Source organism: Crocodylus siamensis, chromosome 4 (genome assembly GCF_052110815.1).
Source record: "Crocodylus siamensis isolate JL-2025a chromosome 4, ASM5211081v1, whole genome shotgun sequence".
Classification (NCBI taxonomy): domain Eukaryota; kingdom Metazoa; phylum Chordata; order Crocodylia; family Crocodylidae; genus Crocodylus; species Crocodylus siamensis.
Genome location: NC_143398.1, coordinates 17,304,695 through 17,328,804, shown reverse-complemented (window position 1 = coordinate 17,328,804; position 24,110 = coordinate 17,304,695). Strand labels below are relative to the sequence as shown.

At 39.2% G+C, this 24,110-nt stretch overlaps 1 protein-coding gene across 1 annotated transcript in view; it reads right to left on the bottom strand.

Annotated features, from left to right (window-relative positions):
- The window catches only part of PCLO (piccolo presynaptic cytomatrix protein), a 549,762-nt gene that overhangs the window by 523,213 nt on the left and 2,439 nt on the right, over positions 1–24,110 (bottom strand). The window contains exons 2-3 of the mRNA XM_090041018.1: positions 19,101–20,364; positions 4,114–5,538 (exon numbers count right to left, since the gene is read on the bottom strand). Of these exons, the coding sequence (XP_089897144.1) occupies positions 4,114–5,538; positions 19,101–20,364 (2,689 nt within the window). The remainder of the gene's footprint in view (positions 1–4,113; positions 5,539–19,100; positions 20,365–24,110) is intronic.

The following is a 24,110-nucleotide window of genomic DNA, read 5'->3' as shown; positions in this document are numbered from 1 at the left end:
ACAAAGAAAATTATAAAGTTCTAAAAAGTAGTGAAACTTGAAAAGCTTGAAAATGGTTCAAAGCTGAATCACATGGGCAGCTATCACTGTGCATATCATATTATAAAGAGGCAATGGGTATCATCTCAGATTATGCAGTACTTCATTTCAGATATTTTCATTATTATCATGGATGGCTCTGTACTTTAAAGTGTTGCTGCAGACTTGTTTTCAGGAGACCCAGCTGTATTTGGACATTTAACTGTATGGTTCATTTCACTTGGGTTGGATTAGTTTGGCTGGGATGATATAGTTGGGGACAGTCCTGCTTTCAGCAGGGGATTGGACTAGATGATGTCCTGGGCTAGGGACAGACATTACACAAAAACCAGTTTCAGTGATCAGAAACTGGTTTAAACCTGTAATGAAACAGTTGTTCACTGCACGTAAACCGGTTTGAAAATGGCTGAAACCAGTTTGAGATAAACCTGGTGGAATGTAGTATCAGACTTAACTGATTTGGGTCAAACTGGTTTATGTAATAATGATTCTATTATTTTTTTAGGCTACCATTTTGACTTGAACAAACTCCCATACCATTTAAATACAACAGTTGGTACATTCAGATTTCAGTGGAGACTGGAAAATAGGAATTGCTATATCAGAAATGCATCTATACAGGTAGGCAGTAGTAGTTGTACCAACTGCTTCAGAAAAAGGTACTTACAAAACATTAGTTTAACTCTCCAAGTTTATCCTGAACCCCATCATAATTACACTTTAAATTAGATTTTCTTATGAGGCAGAGAAACATTTAAACATTTTTTCTCTCCAACCCCACTCTCCTGAATCTTCTTACATGCTTGGCTGACATGATATTAAGTTTGCCCGAATCAAGGACTCTACAATCCAGTCACTTGCCCCACTTCCCCACCAATCATTTTGTGTTTCATTTAAGGATTATTACTCAGCAATGTTAATAAAAATATGGGGAACCCCCAAGGCATAAGAGCATTAAAGTTTCATTTATAAGTCAAATTGTAGAATTCTATACATGCAGGAATACAGGAGTGAGTGAAACCCCTGGGTCACTGAAGCCCAGTCCCCTAGTTTTGAAGCCAACTATGTCCTACAGTTGCATACATAAAAGAATCCATCAAATATGAATGTAAAAATAAGTATTCTATTTCTCCATGTAAATTTATTACATATTAGTCATTTATTAGCATGCCTATATTTATAGCTGACTACTACCCTTTTCTTAGAGCTATAGTTCTCTGTAAAGTCTTAGAATGACATCCAGTCATTTTTAAAATGCCTCCAATGTATTTTCCACTCCAGAAACAAACAAACAAAAAACCTTTCCTTGCCATTTCCTTAATACAGTTTGAACAGGGCTTCTTTTACACCCTAATAAATTCTTTCAGACAGACCACATTTTTCCTTACAATATCTACAGATATTTGAATAGCCATCTGTAGGTTAAAGAACTCCAGTTCTTTTTCTCCCTTGGCATTTCCATTAGATTACACATACAGCTACAAAACCCACCGTTGCCATTTTGCTTCCTTTTTGTTCAGAAACAGTGACTTGTTAAAATATAATTCTTTTACTACTTCCATATGGATTCTATTCATTTTAATTTCTTAGGTTTCCTTATGGCTTTCTCTAATTAACCTCTTATTTTTCAAAAACATCCACATTCTAGCTAATGTCCACAGTACTTAAAGGAATGCCTCTGACCCTCTGTCTCATCAAACTTGGGTACAGTAGAACGGCCCAGCTCTGATCCCATTCTGTATTTTCTGAGTTTTAAATACACAAAATGGTTGTTACCGCTCTTTTCATTTCCAAGCTTCTACAGTTGCAATTTTCTTGTGTTCAGTTGCTAAAAATAGAACTGCTTCCAACTACCTGAGCTGGAAACCCACAGAAAAACTAATTAAAGAGCTGGTAAGCAATGCTGCTTCCCATTGAGCAAATGGTAGGATGAGAATACTGTGCTAATGTACCAGAGTTCACATGGCCCTGCGGGTCTGAAATCTATCAAGTGTCATTTATTTAATCATTCATGGTTGTTTGTTTCCCAGATAAATTACCATTTAAGTAAATATCTATTTGACTGTTGAATCAACAAATCGGAAAAAAAGAGCATCTGTTCTGTTATAAAAGAAAAGATATTCTGGACTAGATTCTTAGCTTGTATGAAGAGGCATTATTTGACTAGTTTCATAGAAAGAAATACTCTTTTAAAAGATTTTTTGGTCACATGCGGGCAGACCCCACCAATCATCCTTATAAGAAGGTACCTCTTCATCCCCACTGTTAAGATATAGCTACTGTGTTTGAACTATTACAGCTGGTTGCCCAGTGGATTTTCTGTGTTCAAATAGTTGAGGCTGATGTGCACAAGAAGCTGATATTATCCTGTGTATTTCTCAACTCAGCATGCATTTACGGGCTCTTTGGGCCTGATCCTTTGCCCCGTAACTGAATGAAAGCTATACTGCTCGCTTATACAGAATACGATTTGGACCTCTGGTCAAGTAATCAAATCCATCTCACTTTTCAGCTGGAAGTCAGCTAACAGTTCTTCAAGTGATGCAACAACATCAATTGGACTTGCTTAGTGTGCTGTAAAACCTCAAAACGGAACTTCTTAGACGGATGTTGTATTGTTTTTTGAATCAAAACACATCCTGAAAGAAAGATTCTGAAAGAGACGCATTGTTTAAAATTGCAGAGTTTGGCAATTACAGACTGGAACTCAGACAGCAAGTGTGACAATTTCCCCTCTGCTCTTGGTCTTACATCTCTAAGTGTCCCTCCTTTCTAATCTACGAAGGAAATAGACTGTCCACTTTCCACTGAAAATTCACAGATTTGCCAGAGTATGTCAGAGAACATAAACCAGCTATGTGCTGTCCGTCACATCCTTGTTGTATAGGACAATGTTGCTTTTAGGTTGAAAACAAAACAATCGACAGACACGAGATACAGAGAGATTTTGATAGAGGTGGTCTGATTAATGATTTTCAAACTGCTGAAGTTGGTAAGCACAATTAGAAAGTTAAGCCAGGAGACCCTCATGCATATACACAAGGTACATGGGTGTTTTCTTACTATTCTGGTTTCTACCTAAGCTATTACTTACGGTTTAGCTAAGACAGTCCGTTTTAGTTTATTTGCTCAGACATCAAATACCCAACACCATTCCATTCTTTGCGCATTTGCTTGGTGAACTGACATATGCTTCTGAAATATCTATAAGCATCTTGTTGGTAATCTGCTTCTATCAAGTTAAAATTGATTGCTTAATATGGAAGCCATATACTTCTGTTAACATAAAGTGTCCCTTCCCCTATTTTTAAACAGAAGATTTTGTAATGAAAAGAATAACAATGGTCACACAATTGGCTTTTTCAAAAATTCTGAAATCTCTGGTTACAGGAGTTATAAAGAATGTCTCATTAGTTCTCTTTAGAAACCATAAAAACAATGCAAAAGCCATTCCAGTTTGATCTGTTTGATGAGTAGAATGACCTTGTGATCTTTGCCCATCTCCATCCTGCTTTACACCCATCTATCCCTATGACTCAGGCTATGAAATGGATACATCAAAATGAATATCCCCACAAGAGTCCTGAGCCAGAATATAATTAATGAAACATGAAAGTATAAATTAACTCCAAATGTAAGAAGTACTTCAAAGGCCGCCCTGAGTAAAAGTAACAATTAATACATTCCTTAATTCAAGAAGTGCTTGAAGCAAATGCATTGATCAGAATACAAGGAGAGGGAAATAAGACATGATAATGTTGTTACGCTGACAATAAGTGAGATATTTTACCCCCAAATGAACTATAAACAACGGGTGCAATCATTTACCATGTTATCATAGCACTAATTCCCAAGATTTAAGTTTGTCTCTACCTCAAATCCAAGATATCTACTGTACTGCAGAAAATGTATTCCAAGTAGCTTTTTACTATCCACCAAGTTTCACGCAGTACAGTTATCTATTTAGAAATGAAGCACTAGAGATGAAGCATTAACAGGGTTCAGAACCATTTGGTAACTGAAAACCAGCGAACAAGTTGCTTTTATAGAGTAAATACAAATGCCATTGCTTACCTCAGCTATGTGTGGCATAGGATTAAATCCACAGAGATTGCACACAATGCTCTTGCATCCTGTACACGTGTTAAAGTTGGGTGGATCCTTAGAACCAACATTTAGTTCAGTTTTACAAAGAGGACAAGTTGATTTAGACCGCGTAGTTTTTTGTGGTTCGGGTGGCCCAGACGGTTTTTTGGATTCAGCAACTGGAGGCTTGCTGTCTTTAGCCACAGTCGGTTTCTTTTCTAACTCAGATTCTTTCATGGTTAAAATGTTATCAGCTTTGGGTAGCTCTGGTTTTTCTATCACAGGAGGCTTGGCATCTTTTTTTACAGGTCCTGCTTTTGGAGATGGCTGAGCCTGGCTGGACTCTTTGGATGGTACTTGAAAGGCAGGGGGCTGTGAGGGAGGTGGGTGCTGCTTAGCAGCAGGCCCTGGTGGAGGTCCTGATGACTGAGCTGCTGGCTGACCTGCTGTGGAGATCAAATTTGATGCCTGACTGAAGATTGAAGCACCAAATCCAAAGAGTTTTCCAGTAACTGTTTCTTGTGGAGTTGTAGGTTGAGGTTTGGGAGAATCAGTAATTCCTCCCAAATTAAGACTGAAACGCCTTGTTTGCTCTTGAGCTTTCTGAGGCTGTTGGGGTGAGGGTGGTGGCTGCCCTGGAGCAGGCCTGGGGCCTAAAGCTGCTTGTGGGCCTTTTGGAACCTGCTTAGCATCCATCTTTGGGGTAGCTTTTGTTTGTACCTTCTTAGGGTCTTCTTTCACTTGTGTTGGTGGCCCAACAGGTTTTTGACCTTTAACATCTGATCCAGGCCCAGGCTGAGAAACAAGTCTGGGATCCAGTTTTTGCTGAGACACTTGGGGTAGGCTTTTGGAATCTGGCAGCAGAGGTTTCTCCCCAGCCAGAGACGTTTCTTGCAAGGACTTGGAAGTTTCCGATCTCTGAAGATCCACTGCTTTCTGTTGGGTCGGTGGAGGTTTGGGACCCGCTGAATCCTGTTTTGGACTGGGTACTGAAGAGGTAGTCACAGTGTCAGGCGTAGGCTTTTGTATACTTGGTTGCTTTTGCTTATCTTGAAATAAAGTTGGCTTGGCCTGGTCAGTTTTTGATGGCAGTTCCATTTGCTTAGAGGTCTGTGGAATAACAGGCTCGGTGAGGGGATGTTTTGATTTTACAGGGGGAGAGCCAGACATAGATGGTTGCTTTGTCAATGGAGGGGCTTTTTTGGATTCCAGTGGCTGGGAAGGGTCAGGTTTTTGAGGAACATCCTTCTTTTGAACAGGCTGTTGGGGTTGGGCGGGCGATTTAGTCACTGAAGGCGGAAGGAAAGGTTTCTGTTTGGGTGGGAGAGGCTGTGATGCAGGACCATGAACTGGAGCTAAGTCACCACCTCGTGCTCTTTGCATCTGGCAATTCAAACAGAGCCACTCCTTTATCTGTAGGGGAATGAAATAAGAAAACTATGATGAGGGTAATATAACAGTCATGTAGTAAACATGATATTACTAGCAATATTTTGTGCTAGCATTCCAGGGGAAAGTTGAGTATAAAGGGGGTAAAACACTACCAAGTGAATACTGCTGTACAACAAAACAAAACAACACCCCCCCCAAACTCTTGAATTTCTCATTCACCTCTGAATTCTTACTCTAAGCTCTCAGCCCTGTTTTACAGATCTAGCAACTTACAGAAAACTAAGCAATGGAGGATCAACTTATAGCAATACCAGGAAAAGCTTTAGAAATTTGCTAGCATCGATTTATCTGCGGCATTGTTTCCTGCATTCCTTCCCCGACCATCCCAAAATGCCACTCCTAAAATAGTTTGGCAAATCAAACGTATTTTGATGGAAAGCCATAATTATAATCATTAGAACAAAAGTAAATGCATAATTACCTTTAATTGTTTGAAGATCAAGATCCTCATCTAGCTTATAGTTTTAGTAATGCTTTAAATTACAGGGCACGAGTCACATTGGTACTCTATCTGTACATACAGAATTAGGTACAGAGATGCATTAATGAATCCCATGTATTTACATAGGCCTGCATTGTGCCATCATTTCTGAGCACAAGTCTTCATTTGAAATCAATGAGGAACTTTGCCTAAAAATTGATGGCAATATACAAACCATAATTAGGTGTTCCTGCAATCATTCTGTTACTAGGCTTAAGGATCCAAGAGTAATTACCATATACTCATTATATGCTCCTCCGGAAAAGGGAAGGGAGATAAGAATAAGTTAAGTTTTCTTCTATGCCCCTCAGTACTGCAGCTTCTCACGATCTTTAGGCTTACAATTCCAAAGCAACTGAGAGTTTCTAAGCCATTTTACAGATAAGGAACAGCGGCAGAAAAAGATCCAAGCCCAGATGCACAAAGGTCTTTAAAACACCTATATTCCAATTTTCTCCCTAACTTTCAGTGAAATAGGAATTAGGCACCTAAATTATGTTCTGGGTATAAGTGACCTGCCTGCCACCTCAAAGAAAGTGGTAGGGCAGGAAATTAAACTCAGAGCTTCCGAGTCCAAGGCTAGCACCCCAACCCCTGGAGCATCCTTCTTTTATTCTCATGCACTTATAACACTACTTAAAAGAGTGGAACAGAACAAGCATTGCATTACTTCCCTAAAAAGAATCCACCCAACTGGTCTTCAGGTCTAGAGATCTTGAAGGGGGAAATTCAGAGGCATAACTAGTCAATTCTGTACCTGCGACAGTACTGTACATACATGAGTGTACACGCATGCATGCACAGGTTCCTCCCTCACTATGCACCTTCCCTGCAGCAGCTCCAACTCCCACAGTGAGGGGGAATGAACAGCAGGAGCACCCACTGCCAGAGGTTCACTGTTGCTGGGGGAGATGGTGCCTTTTTTGCCCCTAACACACATCTCTAACAGGTCTCATTTCTACCGAAAGGTGAAAAAACACCCATAGAAATGCTGCAGGGGGCAAAGTTAAGCGATAGCTCCCCGACATGAGATTATCTCTGATGAGACAACTTCCAGATAATACTAAAGCTGAGGAGTTATAGTGCTGTTCATTATAGTATTTATCTTTTGCTTTTCTATTTTTATTAATTCCTTTGAAGGGGAAGGTAGGGCATAGGTACAGACAGGAAACCAGTGACATCACCTCTTCTGAGTGAGCTGAACTCCCAAGGCCAATAAGAGGTGCACAACAGAGCAGATCACACTGATACATAATTCTCTAATAGATCTCTTGATTCTTAACACAGGAGATAGAGATTCAAGCACCTTGATCCCTCCATTACAAATCCTTGCCCTCACCATGCCATAAAATGAAAGCAAGGGCATATTGCATGGTGAAGGTTTTCCCTTTGAAGAAAATGATACAAGGCTGCAATACAGGAAATATTAAAAGACAGATTGAGCTCTTACACCATGCATGCAGTTCCCTTTGAATCAAACTCAGGTTGCACATGGGGAAATTAAAATTAAATCAGGCCGTGGCTGCATTGGTACATCATACTTATCCTGCTAATGCCCTTCAGTCCCTGTACACAGATTTACAATAGCCAAAGAAGTACTAAACAGAATACTGTCACCAATATTAGGTTTTCTTCTCTCTCTCTTTTTTTAATTTTCACAGAAAATGTGGCCTTAGATCATGTTAAGCAGCTCTCAGCAGCATTTTCAACACCAACATTTTATGATTGAACAGCCTTCAAAGTGAGAAACTGATTAAAACAAAATAAAACATTTAATTTCTACAGTGAATAAAGGAATAAAATTCACAAGTGAACAGGGGTGCCACTTAAATCCTGCTTTGGTTATTTAAAAAGTGTAGATGGACATTCTGCACAGTTTCAAATTTTTTTCCATACTAAAATGACCTAAATTATGACAGACAGTTAAATTCTTATTACCACATAAACGTAACAACATCGTAGAAAAAGTGTTACGTTTTCCTTTAACTTGTGTTTTATTTCAATTAATGACATTTTAAAAAACTGAGGGTCTTTTAGTTTCTTCAGATGCCTTCTTTCCCATATGTTATGGTAAAGGGTAGGTAGAATATATGGTTAAAATCCAGGCTGCTTTCAGTACATAATCTGAGTCTAAATAGACAAACAAGAGTTAACCAAGCCTGTGTTGCAGCTAGCAACATACTAAACCTTAAGCCTTCATTTGATATTTTAATGTGTTTATTTTATTTTATGGATCAAAAGAAAACTTTTAAAAGAAAAGTTAGCATGCAACTCCCACGACTAAACTTTAAAAGGAAAATGTGGAAGTTTTACTTTATTTTTTGCTTTTAAATCTCTTCATTTTAGGCATAATTTCCTCCCATGCACTTCAGTGGGAGGAATGCAGTGCTAAAACTTGAGTACTATTAAAACCAGTACCTGCCTTCTTAAAATACATACACACTACAGCTTTCGGATTTCCAAATAAAAGAGTCACAAGATAAAATACATTAAGAGCTGCATTTTACTAACTACAACATTGAATCATGGGATTGTCTGTGCTTCTATTGCAGTCAGAGAATTTTGCTGTTGATTTAAATGGGAGTATATTTAGACTGTATCCAATGATGGTTTTTCACAAGTTAGAGACAAAGACTTTATTGAAAAAACTGGCAAAATACTGTGAACAAGAACCTACCGACCCAAAGAAAATGTGCATGGGAAAACCAAGACACTTGCATGCCTCGACAGAGGGCCTAAACAGTCTTCTAACAGCCAAAACCCCAAACTGATCTTTTTAGTACTCACAGTCATTTTTAAAAGTCCTGTGTATCCACAACATGCACTCCAAATTCAGAGAAATTGTTTTCTTACATAGTGGATGCTTCTAAAGAAAAGATAATTGATCCAATCTAGACTGAAACCTCAAGGACACAGAAAACATACAATATGATTACCCTTTTTCTTCCTTTCAAAGATCCAGTGGGATTCAGGACATGTGTCCAATACATAGGATCTCAACCGTCAAATGCTTTGCCTTACATTTTAAACAAATATTTTTGGAACTATTACAGAATGTTCTGTCATCTGCTACCGATTTTCTCCCTCTTATGTCAATGCAAAATAACAAACAAATATATAAATAAGAAAATGTATTATAGATGCTAATAAGCCATGCATTCAGAGGAAATGATAAAAACCTCTCTAAAGACTGCATTAATTAAAGAATAAGAATTCTAAATTGAGTTTATTTGCTATTTTCCAGAAGTATTGTACATGAAAAGTGATCGGACAATAACTGCACCAGTGCCTAATTCAGCTGCTTGCCTTTCTGTGTGTATTCAGTCTGCTTGCAGAGGCAAAATGTGGGCATCTTTTGGCCGGTTTGGGAACATACACACCTCTATGATGCCTAATCGAATGACACCAAGAGGAATCGTTATTTTATTTCAAGAATAAAAATTAAACAAGATAATACTAAACTAGGAAGATAAAACAGCACATTAGCCAGCAAGTTTACACTGCATCAAAAAGGTGTAGTTGCAACAGATAAGAAATGACAAGTCTCTGAATCCTGTAGCGAGCAGAGGAGCAAGTTCAACTGCAGAACAAATAAAACAGGGATGAAAGGTATAGTTGAAAATGTCCTTTTCATCTGAAGTAGCCTGTACAATACTAAAAATAAGCCTTCTTTTCCTTGAAATATGGTCAGGTCTGCATAGCGATTAATAAGACTTGCTAATGAAGCACAGGAAACATTGTTTTTGCAATTTGGGGCCTAAGTCAGCACACTATTCCTGATATACCCACACTTCTAACTATAGAAATGGCCCTGAAGAACTATATCTCACAGGGCATGTCTACATGTGTCACTATGGAAGTACTAAATCACGGCACAGTAACAGCCCATACTGTGCCATACACAAGGCGCACGTTATTTTTTAACAGCTACTTTGCTGTAGCAGTGTGCTATACCAGGGGAGCATGTCACTACGGCAAAGTAGCTGCAGGTCACGTGTAGATGCCCACAGACTCTATGTTGCCATAGCATGTTGATATGGCTATGTCATGTCATATGTAGATGCACCCATGGTGTATGCATGGTAATAATTTTGGGGCAGTTGTAGAGCATTACTTTATGTTATTTTTAATCAGGCCCTTTTAAACAATTTAATCCTGAACTACAGGAATGTAAAGCTATTTGAATTGTATCATAATATAAGAAGTCACTTCCTCTCATTTATCACAAACTTAAAATATACTACAGCACAGGGCTGTAATTAATAATGCAAAACTTCATACTGTACAAAAAGGCCTTTTGGCATGTTTGGTACTAAAATGTCATTATTTATATAATAAGAGCTATCATAAAACAAAATAATGAGCACCATCTTTTGATAAGCTCAGTTTTGCCTGTAGTTTTTCTTATGAGTCTATGAAAATTAATTTCCTATACAGAAAATATGTTTTAAACTGCTTTGTGCATTGCACAGGAACTACAGCAAAAGCTGTGTTAACCGGCACTTTATTAAACGGAAACCTCTATTAACTGGCACCCAAGGGATGCGGCAAAAGCAAAACTGGAAGTACCATTCCTGGGGGACTTCCCATTACGCCTCCATGAGCCGAATTTTTCTTTGCCACTTCTTCGGCCCATGGCCCAGGGCAAAGCAGCCTGTGCGAGGCAAAGCAGCCTGTGGGGGGTCCCCACTCCCTGTCCACCAGTACACTGATGCCGGGGAGTGCACCAGACAGTGCACATTTGATTAACCAGCATATTTGATTAACTGGCATCCCCCATTCTCAGAGCTTTTACTGTAAATCATAATTTGACACACTATGGCCAGGCACAGACATTACACTTTTACTGGTATAAGTGATCAGAAAGTGGTCTACCCCTGTAACAGAACAGAAGTTCAGCATATATAAACTGTTAAATAATGGAATAACCCGGTCTATGCTTTGCTCCCACACCCCTGCCCCCCGCCCCGCCAAGGGCAAACGTGTTTTGTTCACTACCAACCTAAGCTACACCGCCTATGGAAAAGTGTGTAACTTAGACCAATTCTGCCTCAGGATATCTGAACATCTGTACCTAGTCTATAGGGGTTAGGATATGATGATTGGTTTAATTTACCTGTGTCTAGATTTAACCTACTGAAAACATCTGCATGATTAACAAGAGATACAAGTACCAAACTACCCTGTAGATCACAAAAGGTTAACAAAAAAAAGTTCATTTACATTTCACAAAAAGCATCCAAGCAAGGGAATTTCACTGGGATTTGACAACAGATTATCCTGTCTGTTTAAAAGAGGACTCAACCATACTTCCTGCTCAGTTATTACCCAGAAAACAGCATCTCAAATCACATGATTAACTGTAGTAGTAAATTACAGTTGCTGAGCAACAGTAATAAGGGTGCAGATGGCTCTCTGCAGTTGACATCTTTAGTTATGCAGATTAATTTATAATTTACTTGTGCTAAAAACTGGATAGGAGAAAGTCTTGAACTACAGGTAATTTTCTCAAAACCTTGTATTTACTGTTTTAAATTATCAGATCCTTCCTGCCACATTTCAGAATTTGTTCACCCTACTTCAAATGCTTTTATACATTTATCTTTAGCATGATAGAAACAGGAAGCCAAAACAATTCTTACCTGAACTTAAAACAACAATTTAGAGATGCCAACTTCTTTGCCAAAAGACAGAGTAATGGATGGGGGTTAGAATACTTAAAAGGAGCATGTCATAATGAATAAAAATACTCTGTATTTCCTCAGAAATTTTCATTTAAGGATCATAATTGTTTTCCCAACAAAATCTATTTAGGATAAAAATATAAAGTGGGTCTTGCTTCTAGTGAAGCATAATTAAAGGAGTTGCCAACAGATTAATTTAATCCAAAATCCAGAAGTGCAAACTGCACTTACTATACATCTAACATAGTACAAACTGCAGTTTAGTAATAAAGGAACTCTAGTGACTTGGAGTATTAAAAAATATTTCTTGCTACTGGATGATTTCGCTGTAAAAATGTGAAAGAATTGTTTTGTTTTGGATACCTAAATGAAGAATTTTAAGTCAGATTGTCGTCTGATGTCAGTCACCCTGGTATTAATCTAGATTTCCCCAGTGCAATTCTGAGCTGAATATGAATCAATATTTTACATTTAAAACTCTAGCACCATTTTTTTTTTCATTCTGTCCACACTTCCTGCTTACAGAGGTTTAAAGATGGAATGAAACATTTACAACTTTTCTATTTTATGATTCCTACTTTATGTCCCCATCAGTAATCACCCTGTAAGGCTAAGTGTATACAGGGTTGGCTCTGCCAAAGCTATTTGTACCACTATGATAAAGCTTAGACTTAGGCTGTGTACAGGTGTTCATTTATAGCAGTGTCCACCTGTGCACTCCAGAGCTGGCGTGCAGGGCCAGTCTGGCAGGGCGCTGAATGCAGTTTGCCCGCTGTCGTAGGAAGCGCCCATGCAACCTGCATGCCTCAGGCAGTGCAGGCCCTAGAGTGAGCTGGAGCATGCTACATGCAGCGCAGGAGGCACGTGCTAAATGAGGAAACCTGCTAGACCAGGCCCCTCTACCCCTCAACAGCTCACCAAAACTTTCTAGGTGGGATGGGGGCATGGGCAGGTGGGGAGCAGTGTTTGGGAATGGGATGGGTCAGTGACGCTGCGATCAAGGGCCAGGGTTGCAGGGTGGTGACAGCATGGGGTAGAGCAGAGCCACAATCTCCTGCCTGTACCGCCCTATGTTGTCACTGCCCCAAGATCCCAGGGTCTTCCCAGCACCACTTGCCTGCCTTGCTCTTGGACACCATTCTCCACCTTCTCACAGCCCCATCCCAGCCGCCCAAGCAATCATCCTGCCCACACAAGTCCCACCCTCCAGCAGTTGGTGCAGATCAGATAAGCAGAAGTGTTCAGGTAGTGGAGCAGCAGCTGAAGCTGCTGGAATGAGCTGCCACTGCCAGGGCTGCCAGGAAATGAAGTCCCAAGCCCCACTGCATACTCGGTGCCATGCTGTCCCAAGCGCCATGCTATCCCAAGCCCCACTGCATACCTGGGAGTGGCAGGACTGCCTACATACACCACAGCCCAGGCTGGCTCCACACTGGGCTGGGTGGGATTGAGGGACCCACTGCAGGCCGGAAAAAAAAAAAAATCCCTTGGCATGCTGGATCCAGCCCATAGGCCATATTTTGCCCACCCCTGAATTTGGGCATAATTAACAGGTTAACCATGCCTTAATTGTAATGCCTTCCAGAGGCCTGCATGTTATAAACCATGGATTGAGCTGAACTAAAGTTAGAATTATGTAAAAATATTAGTCAAGACTGTGAGTGAGCTCCCTGAAAGACCTGTGTTGTACACTCATTAGTCTCAAAGAGAAGTTGAAGAGGATATCTCATATATAACCAGAACCTACAGAATTAAAAGCTTTACGGCTCCAGTCAATCTACCATTTTGGATTTACCAGGGTAAAGAACTTAAGTTTGCATTATCATAGTGCAAACTACTGCTTAGTTTGTGTTAGTTTGCATTCTTTCTGGACCACAGAGAATGAGTATCTACTACAACTACCAGCTATAAGAGATATACATTTAGTCCAACAGACAGAGAAACATGAATGTTGGTCCCAGTTCTAGGAAAAGAGAAAATAAATCACTGTCAGCCTTTGTAAGTTTGTTACATTCAAAGCACCCCTTGGAAATTGCCAGCTCTTAGCATCCAGTTAGTGTTTGATTATAGAAAAAGAGCAATGTTTTCTATTACACAGAACTCAGAAATACCACAACAACAAGTCAGAATGCTTTGGTTGCTATATATCCTTACTTGAAATATCTGGGTTTATCATGTGATAAATGCAACCCAGGCATTTGCAACCCACAGCACCCTTAAAAGGATCTCATGGAACCCTGATTGAGAATTGCTGATATAGAGGAACATGATTCTTGGCCCCAGTTGCAGGAAAGAAAATTAGAAAAGTGCTATAGAAGTACTCCCTTTGAATTTTTTGCTCATGTCAGTGGAACTACTTATGCTCAAATCTGTGCTGTACTGGAGATCATGGATCTGGTCATGATGGTTGTCACAATAGGAAATGAATGAAAATAAAGGGTAAAAGATGTAAAAGGGGAGGGGGCGGGGAGTAAGTTGCATTAAAAAGTACACATTTGATCTAAATTTGTATGCATGAGAGATCAAAAGGGAGAACTATGTTTAGTGTATGGATTGGGGCTTTATTTTCTTTTATGTAATTGGTGCTAGGCACACATATACTATGGCAATCAATGGAGTATAAATACTTAAACAGATTACAGGGACATATGTTAGCAAACACATGTTATTTATGGTGTGTTTTGGTCTAGACTGCATTGTACAAAATAGGAAGTCTTCACTGTTAAGTAATTCAGGCAGAGCACTGGATGACCAAATGACAATCTGTCCTCCTAGCATCAGAGTTATCCCTTTGGCCTTGATTGTAACGTTTTCTCTAGTGAATAAAGTTGAAAAGGCTTCATAGAGCAAGTGTATTTTAAATAGTTTTGAATGTAAATAGCGTGAACCATGCATCCAATTTGCTTTATAGTTTGCAAAACTACTAGTTTCTTCATTGAAATGCTTCCCAGGATCTACCTCATTTTGATGCCTATTCAGGAATTACCCCACTAAAGGACACTGAAATTTAAGAATTACCATACTTGGGAAGTGCTTCTCATGATTTGGTCCCCTACTGCTGCCAGGGTCCAGAACCTGTTATTTTAACAAAAAAACAACTGTGCCAAAAAGCCCTACGGAAGCAGTTATAACAGCTGTGCCCAGGAATGATTCAGAAGTACATGAAGAAAATCTTACATTCTGCACCTTTACTCCACTGTAGGTTAATTTTCCCTTCTGCTGGGACTGATAATTTTGGGATAAAGGCTTCACCTTAATAACTAATGCCAAACATAAGTAGATAAAAAAACCAAAAAACACAACAGAAATGGTGAATGCAAAGGTTACTGCTAAATGACAGGTAGGTGCACAGGAACTGAGAATTCCAGCAGGAAACTGAACAAGGTTTGAAGGAGAGCATCTGAAATCAGAATGTACTTCTATACGTATCATAATGACCAGTAATCACCTCTAATCTTCAAACAGTTGGATGGAAAGAGAAGAATGCACAATATCTCATAAAGGATGATGCAACAAAATTTGGTAGAATTGGAAAACAAAAAAGTGATAAAGAAAAATATTGAGCAATATTCAGGCAGAAAGACGGGCTTGATGGAAAACAAAGTAAGGAGTTGACTTTTCTCTCTGTTACATTGAGATGGCAGCAAGAAGGCCAGAATGAGATTTCAGTGAGACAGTTATAAATGTGCATCTGAGCAGAAAGGGAGAGGTATATGTAGGAATCATCAGCATAAAACTAATAGCTGAATATATTAGAAGTGAAGTAGTTTCATTTACTGAAATGATTTCATTGTGGAATAAAATGTACTACCCATGTTTATTTCAATGTATGATATGAAATTCAAATTTCCTTTTACATATGTATGCAATCAGATGGTCTTAAATGAAGCTGTATTTGTCATCTCAGCATGTTGAGTTTTACATACAGTACAGTACCTGCCTAACAAAAGGAAAAAAAAAAAAAGAGGATGTTCAAGTACTTACTGCTCCTCTCAGTAACTCTTAGACAGTTTTGTTTAAATTAATTTTCAAAGCGTCTTTAATATTTCCAAGGGCTAATCTGACATTTTACAAATAAACCAAATTTTGTGTTCCTGTTGTATCAAATATCAGTACTATCAAATTAATATTTCCTGTGGTTGGTTAAAGATTTTTCTTTAACAGTATTTATAGATTGTGCTTTTAATATCAACTGTTCAAAACCCAGACAATAATCTCATTTTTTCCCCAGTGTTATGATCCAACTTTAAGATCCCATACTCAGGTCTTGGAAGTGTTACTAGGGGCTACGGTTTAAATACAGGGCACTTACACAAGTTAGATTTTCTACATGATTGGGCCCCTGCCATGACATGTGCATGGCTGCAAAGCACTTTTAAAGTGGCTAATTGCATGAAAAATTAATCATCTTCAAATGAGGTATTAGTTGAAGGCACTCTCCTTTAGAGTGCCTTTGGGAACTTGTGTTCCCTAGGGGTAAGTTTTCATGTGTTGGGCTGGTCTGATGCAGGGGGAGGAGGGAGGCGGAGGGAGGGAGCATCTCTGAGCTGCTGGTTGGTGTTTGCTCTCCAGTCTGAGCTGGAGGTGGAGGTGGAGGTAGAACAGAGCCCTTTCACCTATTGGATCCAGCCCAGCTCTCCCCAGTATCCCATCCAGGGTACTGGGGGGAACCCATGAGGCAGGGGGGCTCTGTTCCACCCCCTCTCTCCAACTCAGGCAGAGCAGCAAACCTCAGCCAGCAGCTCAAAGCTGCTCTCCCTCTCCCTCTTCCCTTCCCACTGACAGCCCTGGAACTGGGGGGGGGGGGGGCAGGGAGGGAGTGGTGCTGGGGAGAGGGGTTCTGTAGGCAGGCTCAATCCCACTGGCCAGGAGGGCAGGTGCAATCTCCCCTGACCCAATAGGAAAACAACTATTGCATCAAGGCAGAGGGAAAGGGGAGGCACTGTAACTCACAGCAGTTTATGTAAAGCGCCATGAGGTAGAGTGGGGGTATGGATGTCTGAATGTCTGTCTGTGCTCAGAATGCTTTAGTAGTTTCCTTTTTACCCTAAGAAAACACTTTCCTAAAAAAACAACCCCTGATATCCCCCTTCATCAGTAAAAGTTCATGGTTACTCCCTTTCAACATGCCCTTCAATTGGGAGTAAGGCATAACTCATCTATCTGCTAATATAAGAATTTGCAGACATCAAGTCCAGCTATCTCCACCCTGGGCATCCCAAGAATAGACTCAAATGATCTTGGAACGTAAGCTGATAGCCTCTGCATAGTAGTGCAGTGTGTTAAAAATGGGCTACTACAACAGATGTATTCTTTTTTTAATAAACATTTGGGAAACCAATATATAATCAACACTGCCAGATGCAGTCTGCCATTTCTGAGCCAGGTAGCATCCAAAAATATCTCTAGTACAAGTACATATAAATAAAGTGTTGTGATTATCACTGTTTCTTTTTGTTGTCTTTCAGTCTTTCATATAGCACTCCACAGCAGATCGTAATTATTGATATGTGCAAATTTAATTTCTGAATTATAGCCTAGTCTATGCTGCTTCTCACTGACTTTTCTGACCATCTAAGTTAGCTAAAACAGGAAACCCAAAACAAAAGCATAATCCGCCATTCTGTCCTTGCTGCTTCCCCACCAATTTGTCAGGTTTTAGTTTGGTGTCATTTCTACTGTGTTCAAATTCATGAAAAACCCTAAAATTGGAGGCACCAAAAGGATACAGGAAGGCAAACTTAAAACTATCTTTGCATATTAAAATATAAAGACCCAAGTACTAATATGAAGTCCTATATCTTTGGAAGTGAATTAAACGCATAGTGGAAGAATATAAAGGTGGTTAGCAAAGTTATTCTGAAGCTAGCTAAGAAGGCAGTGCATAGTGGCACCTTAGGGACTAACTAATTCAGAGAGGCATGCACTTTCATTTGCAACAACCTACTTCACCAGATTCTTTGTTCTAGCATCTGATGAAACAGGTTTGTTGCCTACATAAGCTCATGCCTCTCAACTAGTTCGTCCCCAAAGTGCCACTCTGTGCTACCTTCTGCCTAAATGGAAGGGGATATGTTCAAGCTAGTGCACCAATCAGAATAATACAAATTTATTTCCATATAACATAGGTCTCTAATTACAGCTAGAATGGTAACTAGGATTGAAAATATAGACAGTCCACAGAGGGATCTCTCTTAATAAATGGTCTGTCAGACTGAAATAATAGAGGGAACATCAAGCTAACGATTCTGAAGCAACCGATGTGAAGCAACGGATGTAAATCAACAAAGCTTCAAAGCGTACTTAGACCTATAGCCATTGTAAACACAAATGGGTAGTTGAATAAAAATAATCTTTTAAAATCTAATCTGTTTTTCACCATCTGGACTATTTGTTTACTTTCCTTATCTCACTCAGCAGAGGCAAGGAATACAGGCTAGTTCGTTTCATTTTTATTACTCAGTCAATTCCTATATCAGTTTATCTTTCTGGTTCACCTAGATCTGAAAAACACTATGGTGTCTGGCTTAGAAACGCAGCAACAGAATATGAAAAAAGGAAGGAAAGGATGGCGGGCAAGCAGGAAAGCATTCGCTTTTTTTTTTCTTGTTGTTGTTCACACTGTGGTAGTGCTTGGAGTTGCAGTCATAGAGACAAATCCTTGCCATGATGGGCACAATACAAAGAAGTGTTATTTCACACAAAACAAAAATTAAAAAGTTCCCCTAAACAAAAGGGGTACAGACATTCCAAAAGCCTGAGGCAGAATCGATCTAAGTTACGTGGTTTTCTGTAAGTGGCGTAGTTTAGACTTGTAGTGAACAGAACACAGATTTACCCTTTGGTAGGGAGGGCAAATCTTAGACCTGGTTCCGCCACTTTCAATCCAGTCTGTGGGTGTGTCTACATGTTCATGAACGTGCAGTACTTGCTTAATGAAGTACTAACTAAATGCACAGTAGGTACAGTTACTGCACAGTACCGCCGGTGCACGTTTTTTTTAGTGATGCTTATTGTACACTGGTCTAATATTAGTGTGTGGTAGTGTATTAGCACAGTTTTTGCCCGGCACGCTACTGTACAGTGTTATTACTGTGAATTAAGGATCTCATGTAGATGTGCCCATTGTGTGCCAAACTTCTGTTCTGTTATGGGTAAGCGATCGGAAACCGGTCTATACATCAGTAAAAGTGTTATATCTGTATACCTGGCCTCAGTCTCTTAGCCTGCTGCAACACTTCTAACAGCTGTCCATTTTCTGGCAATACCTTATCAAGTGTGTAAGGCGATATCTGATAAAGTCAGCATCGTAAATTTTAAACGGTTTGTTAAAAAAATTGATGTGTGAAAGTACTCACCTCTGTTATATGTGGGTTGGGATTAAAGCCACACAGGCTGCAGACTACGGTTTGACACTGTGTGCACGTGTTGTAATTGGCTTTCTCTGGAATGTGCAGCAGCAGTTCAGTAGTAGTGCAAAGAGGACAGAAGCTTTTCTTTGGGGCAGATTCAGCAGGCTGGGCTGCAGTTGCTTGTTTTTGTGGCAAAGGTTTTGCAGGCCCTGGCTGCTGGCCTGATGGTCTTGTAGGTCCAAGTTGCTGTGACGGTGCCTTTCCTGGCTGCTGCGATGGTGGCTTTGAAGGTCCCATCTGCTGTGGTGGTTGTTTCATAGGTTCTGTTTGCTGAGGAAATGACTTCCCAGATCCAGGCTGCTGCAAGGGTTGTTTTGTAGGTCCTGTTGCCTGAGGAGATGGCTTTGCAGGTGCAGGTTGCTGAGATGGTTGTTTAGCAGGCTCTGTTTGGTGAGGGGATGGCTTTGCAGCACCTGTTTGCTGTCCCGGTGGCTGAAATGCTTGCTTTCCAGGTCCTGGCTGCTGTGACAATGGCTTTGTGGGGGCAGGTACCTGGGATGACACTCTAGCAGCATCTGATTGCTGTGGTAATGGTTTGGTTGTGCCCAGTTGCTGCGGTGCAGGTTTTGCAGGGCTCTGCTGTTGAGAAGCTGGCAGCATGGGTTCCGATTGCTGGGTCTGAGATTTTGGTGGGCCTCGCAGCTGAGATGGAGGTTTTGCTTCTTCTGATTGACGGCCTGCTGGTTGAACAGGCCCTGGTTTTTGAGCTTGCTTAACTGCCCCAGGTTGCTGCTGATGAGGTGCTGGTTTGGAAGGCCCTACTTGCTGGGATATTGGTTTGACAGGCCCATGTGGCTGAACCACTGGCTTTGGAGGTTGTTGCTGAGCTGGATGTTTTGCAGGTCCCTTTTGCTCCTCAGGCTTCCCTTGGTCTTTCTGAAAAACTTTTTGTTTCCTGTTGGCTTCTTCCTGTGCTGCATCTGACTCTGATATCAAATCAAAAGGATTGAACTTGTTTACAACCGATGTGACTGCACTTAATGGATTGGCCTCTGAGAGGAAGCTGGGCATCATACTTGGTTTCTGGTCTTCTTTAAAATCAGTCCTGGATTTCGATTCCCTCAAACTAGTAGAAGAAGGGCTCCTTCCAGGTAACCGTTGCTCTGTTTTCAATACATCTACTGTTCTACTTTTACTTAAAGTGGATGGCCCTGGATCTGGAGGCTTGCCTGCTTGTCTTGGATAGTGGTTTATATCATGCTCAGGATGTCTGTGGAAGTAAAAATAAGAAAATAAATAAACAGATATAATGAAAGGCACTAATTTTGAATTAGTGCCAATTACTATTGAAAATGAATATACAAACAATAAAGATAATGAAACTAAATTTTAAAAAACACATAAAACATATGCATGAGCTTATCCCAACAATTTACTTATTTTACTCATATGAATAACATTAATGTTACTCAGTTGTTTAAATTAGATATTTGCAAGATCAGGACTTAAAAATATGGAGTATCTTTTTTCTTATTACTCCAGTAATCTTTACATGCATAATTTGGTCATGGTCTGTCTGATGAAGTATTTGGAAAATAATCTAACACAAAGACCATGTTTACTCAGAGCATTTTCTCATTGCAAGTCTGAAGCACTCCAAAAATAAGCTGTGACTTTCCATTTCACCTAAACCCAAATGACTAACTTGCCATGGTTATCCCTTGGGGTATTCTGTTCAAAGGTGGAGACAAAGAAGAGAGAAAGAGAGAGAAGTGTTCCATGATTAGCAGATCAAAGCCCATTCATTCAAGGAAAGTACTTCACATGTTAGAAAATATTTATGCAATTGCGCTCTGGCTAGCTATTCATGCCAACTTTTAAGGATTTATTTACAATTCAATCTGCAGCAGAGATTTTCCCACCTAAAATACTGGAAGATCAAGACATAGATGTATCTTTTATTGTTTTATTTATTCTGACATTCATGAATTAAAAAAAAAGCTTCTATAAGATGAGGTGCATACTGGCAAAGAGAACCACTTCTTTGCAGCTGTCACTCAGAGCACTGTAACTATTCCCCGAAAAAAATAGAGCTTGTTTGACAACACAAGATGTCTGATTCAGTCTGCAGGTGTTCTCCCTTTGACCAGTCTCATTTTGCGTTGCTCTTAATAAAGTGGATGAAACTAGAGAAAGAAGGAAGTGATGTCCAGAAAATATCTTTAGGTGTGTTATGGTGTTTGTTTGTTCCTGTACTGGGTTATAACTAGAGGTGATAATATTCTATGCAGTGCTATTGTGCTTTGCTAACAGGGTGTGATGTGATGTTATATTCAGTGCTATCATTGCACTTTTGCTGGAGGATGGTAGATTTTTTTCCTGTGCAACTGTTGCAAGCATGCAGTTTTCAGCTTCAGCTTCACAGCATCGATTAAAAATAGCCTAGATTTCCAAACATGCCATTTCTTATTTCAAGATAATGAAAAATAGGCAATCCTTCATAACTTTTAACATATTTTTAAAAAGCCTGTACTTTAGGACTACAATAAATAAGTGGTTGAGCACAGATTTTTAATTAACAGCTTCATCATAAGTTGGAAAGTTACAAACAGGAGTAGCGTTTATTGGATTCCAAATATCTCACGCTACTTAAAGAACACTCCTGAACTGATTAATATTTTAAGCTTTCACTAAATTCATGGCAATAATAAATAAGCAATGCTAGAAAATGATAGAGCAACTGTCTTGCTCTCAAAATTCTAGCAAATAGTGACTTTCTATTGGTTCTGAGACTAACTTTTTTTAAAAGTTTATTTCAAATATCAAAATGAGTCTCTGGGAAACAAAGGCTGCCTATACATGTACTCAGTGGTGGGGGAGGGCTGCATTTTAATTAGAGTAGTTCCTGAGCAGGGTCTTTAATTAAAATGCCTCACCATCACATTATTAAGCTCCTACCCATTTAAAAATGGCCACAGGATATTTTATCTAAACCTCATTTGATGAGGTTTAGTTAAAGCATCCCACAGCTGTTTTAAAATGTGTGGAGGCTTAATACACATGAAGTTGTGGTAAAGATTAATCATTTCTGCTCCAGTGCATTCTAATTAGAATGCCAATGAGCATGTGTATAGGCAGGCAAAGCTCTCATACATCTAATATTGTGTTGTCTATACCAGGCTGCTTTCTATAACACAACTTCTATAATAGTAAACATCTTACTATTTTTCCTCCCTGGTAGTGACTTTGAATAATGGGAGCTACGTACAGATATATAAAACTGAAGCCAACACACTTTCCATTGGCTTTGTTTCTTCATCCTAGAAATCAGGTGCATGGTCAAACCCTAAAACTGATTTAACAAAATATAAGTTGTTTTAAAATTTTAATATTAAGCTTTCCCTAGGTAGCAAGCAGGTCTATTTGCTCTCTATTACGTCATTTTGAGGTACTAAGTGGATACCTCCAAAAAACCTGTGCAGGTTTACTAACTTACATTAACTAACATTTTGGTCTATTTCAGGAATATATACAAGAAACAGAATTTGAAAGCTTTGGTTCAACAGTACAAAAGGTTTAGAGAAAAAACAATGGTACAGTCCTAAGTGATGGACATAACTATAGCTTAATGCTAATTCAGTGACCTAAAATGCAAAATCTTAAATAACTTGAGTAGAATTCAACAAAGATCAAGTCAGAAATTATAATGTCAGCTGCAATTGCCAATACACAGCAGCAAAAGATTTTTTTTTTTTTCAGACATGGGCTAAATACAGGGAAACACTTTGGGTCACAGAACTCATTTCTGATGTTCAGTATTCCAACATGTTGTGTCATCCAGAATACTATTCTTTTGTTCATACTTTAAGTATTTTTAACATAAGAATGAACTCCCTCCATACTGAGAATCTATGATAAAAACTTCCTGACATTGCCAGACTACATGCTTACTGCACAGACTGGACTTGTTTTGCCTGTTTCCATAAACACACAGCATTTATAGATGATGGAGACAGACTGTATCTAAACTGCAAAGAAACTGGTTTTAGAGTACTTAAAATGTATCTAGGATTTTAACTTTTTCCTGTGACCACATATGTTGCAATGGAGGAACTGCATCTTTTTAAAGGAGAATGGTTACTATAAAATAATTGTTTAAAGTGGTTAGTCTAAAAATACCCTCTTCTTCCTTCCTGTTATTGCTGAGACTCCTCCTTATTCTGGCCCTGACTCAGCAAATAATTCAACTCTAATTACTTCATATGGTTATAGTGCTTTTATTATTGATGCAACTGTACTCTGGATCAGATCATTAATGGTCTAAAATAATAATAACAATATTTAAACCAAGCTGTTTTTGCCCTCAGTTAAAATTAATTATTTTAAGGAAATAAAACTTTTTTTTTAAATCAGTGATGCTTAGATTTCTCTATATATGCAAAAAAGACATGCACACACACAAGCAGGTATCCCTGGCAATCTGTTTGAATTTAGTTATACTCAGTATATTTATAACATTAACAAAAGAGAGTATATTTTTAGGATAAATGCAATGCTTAAGATGTGTGCTGCCCAGAAACGGCTACTTTCATGACTCAAAATACAGGAAGGGTTTTGCCAGTGACAGACTGTTGCTAAAACTATAAGAACATGAATAAAAATTAAAACCATCCAAAAACTGAATTGACAGTGTTTAATGTTCAGGTTTTCAATTTGGTCAACTCGTCCCCTCTCGTTATAGGGCATACACTCTCACTTAGTTTATATGCTACCATTGATCTCAAATGGAGCTGTAACAATTGACACCAGAGTCTCTGGCTGAGTGTTTCATTCAAAGTTTTCAAAATGTGGATGACTGACATTAAGGACCCATATAAAAGTGGCCTGATTTTCAGAGGTGCTGAATATCCAAATCTTCTATTAAGGCCAACACTACAGTTGTTCAACAATTCTTTAAAAAAATCAGGTCAATTTATTTAGGTGACTCACTTTAAGCACTGATGCTTGAAAAAAAAT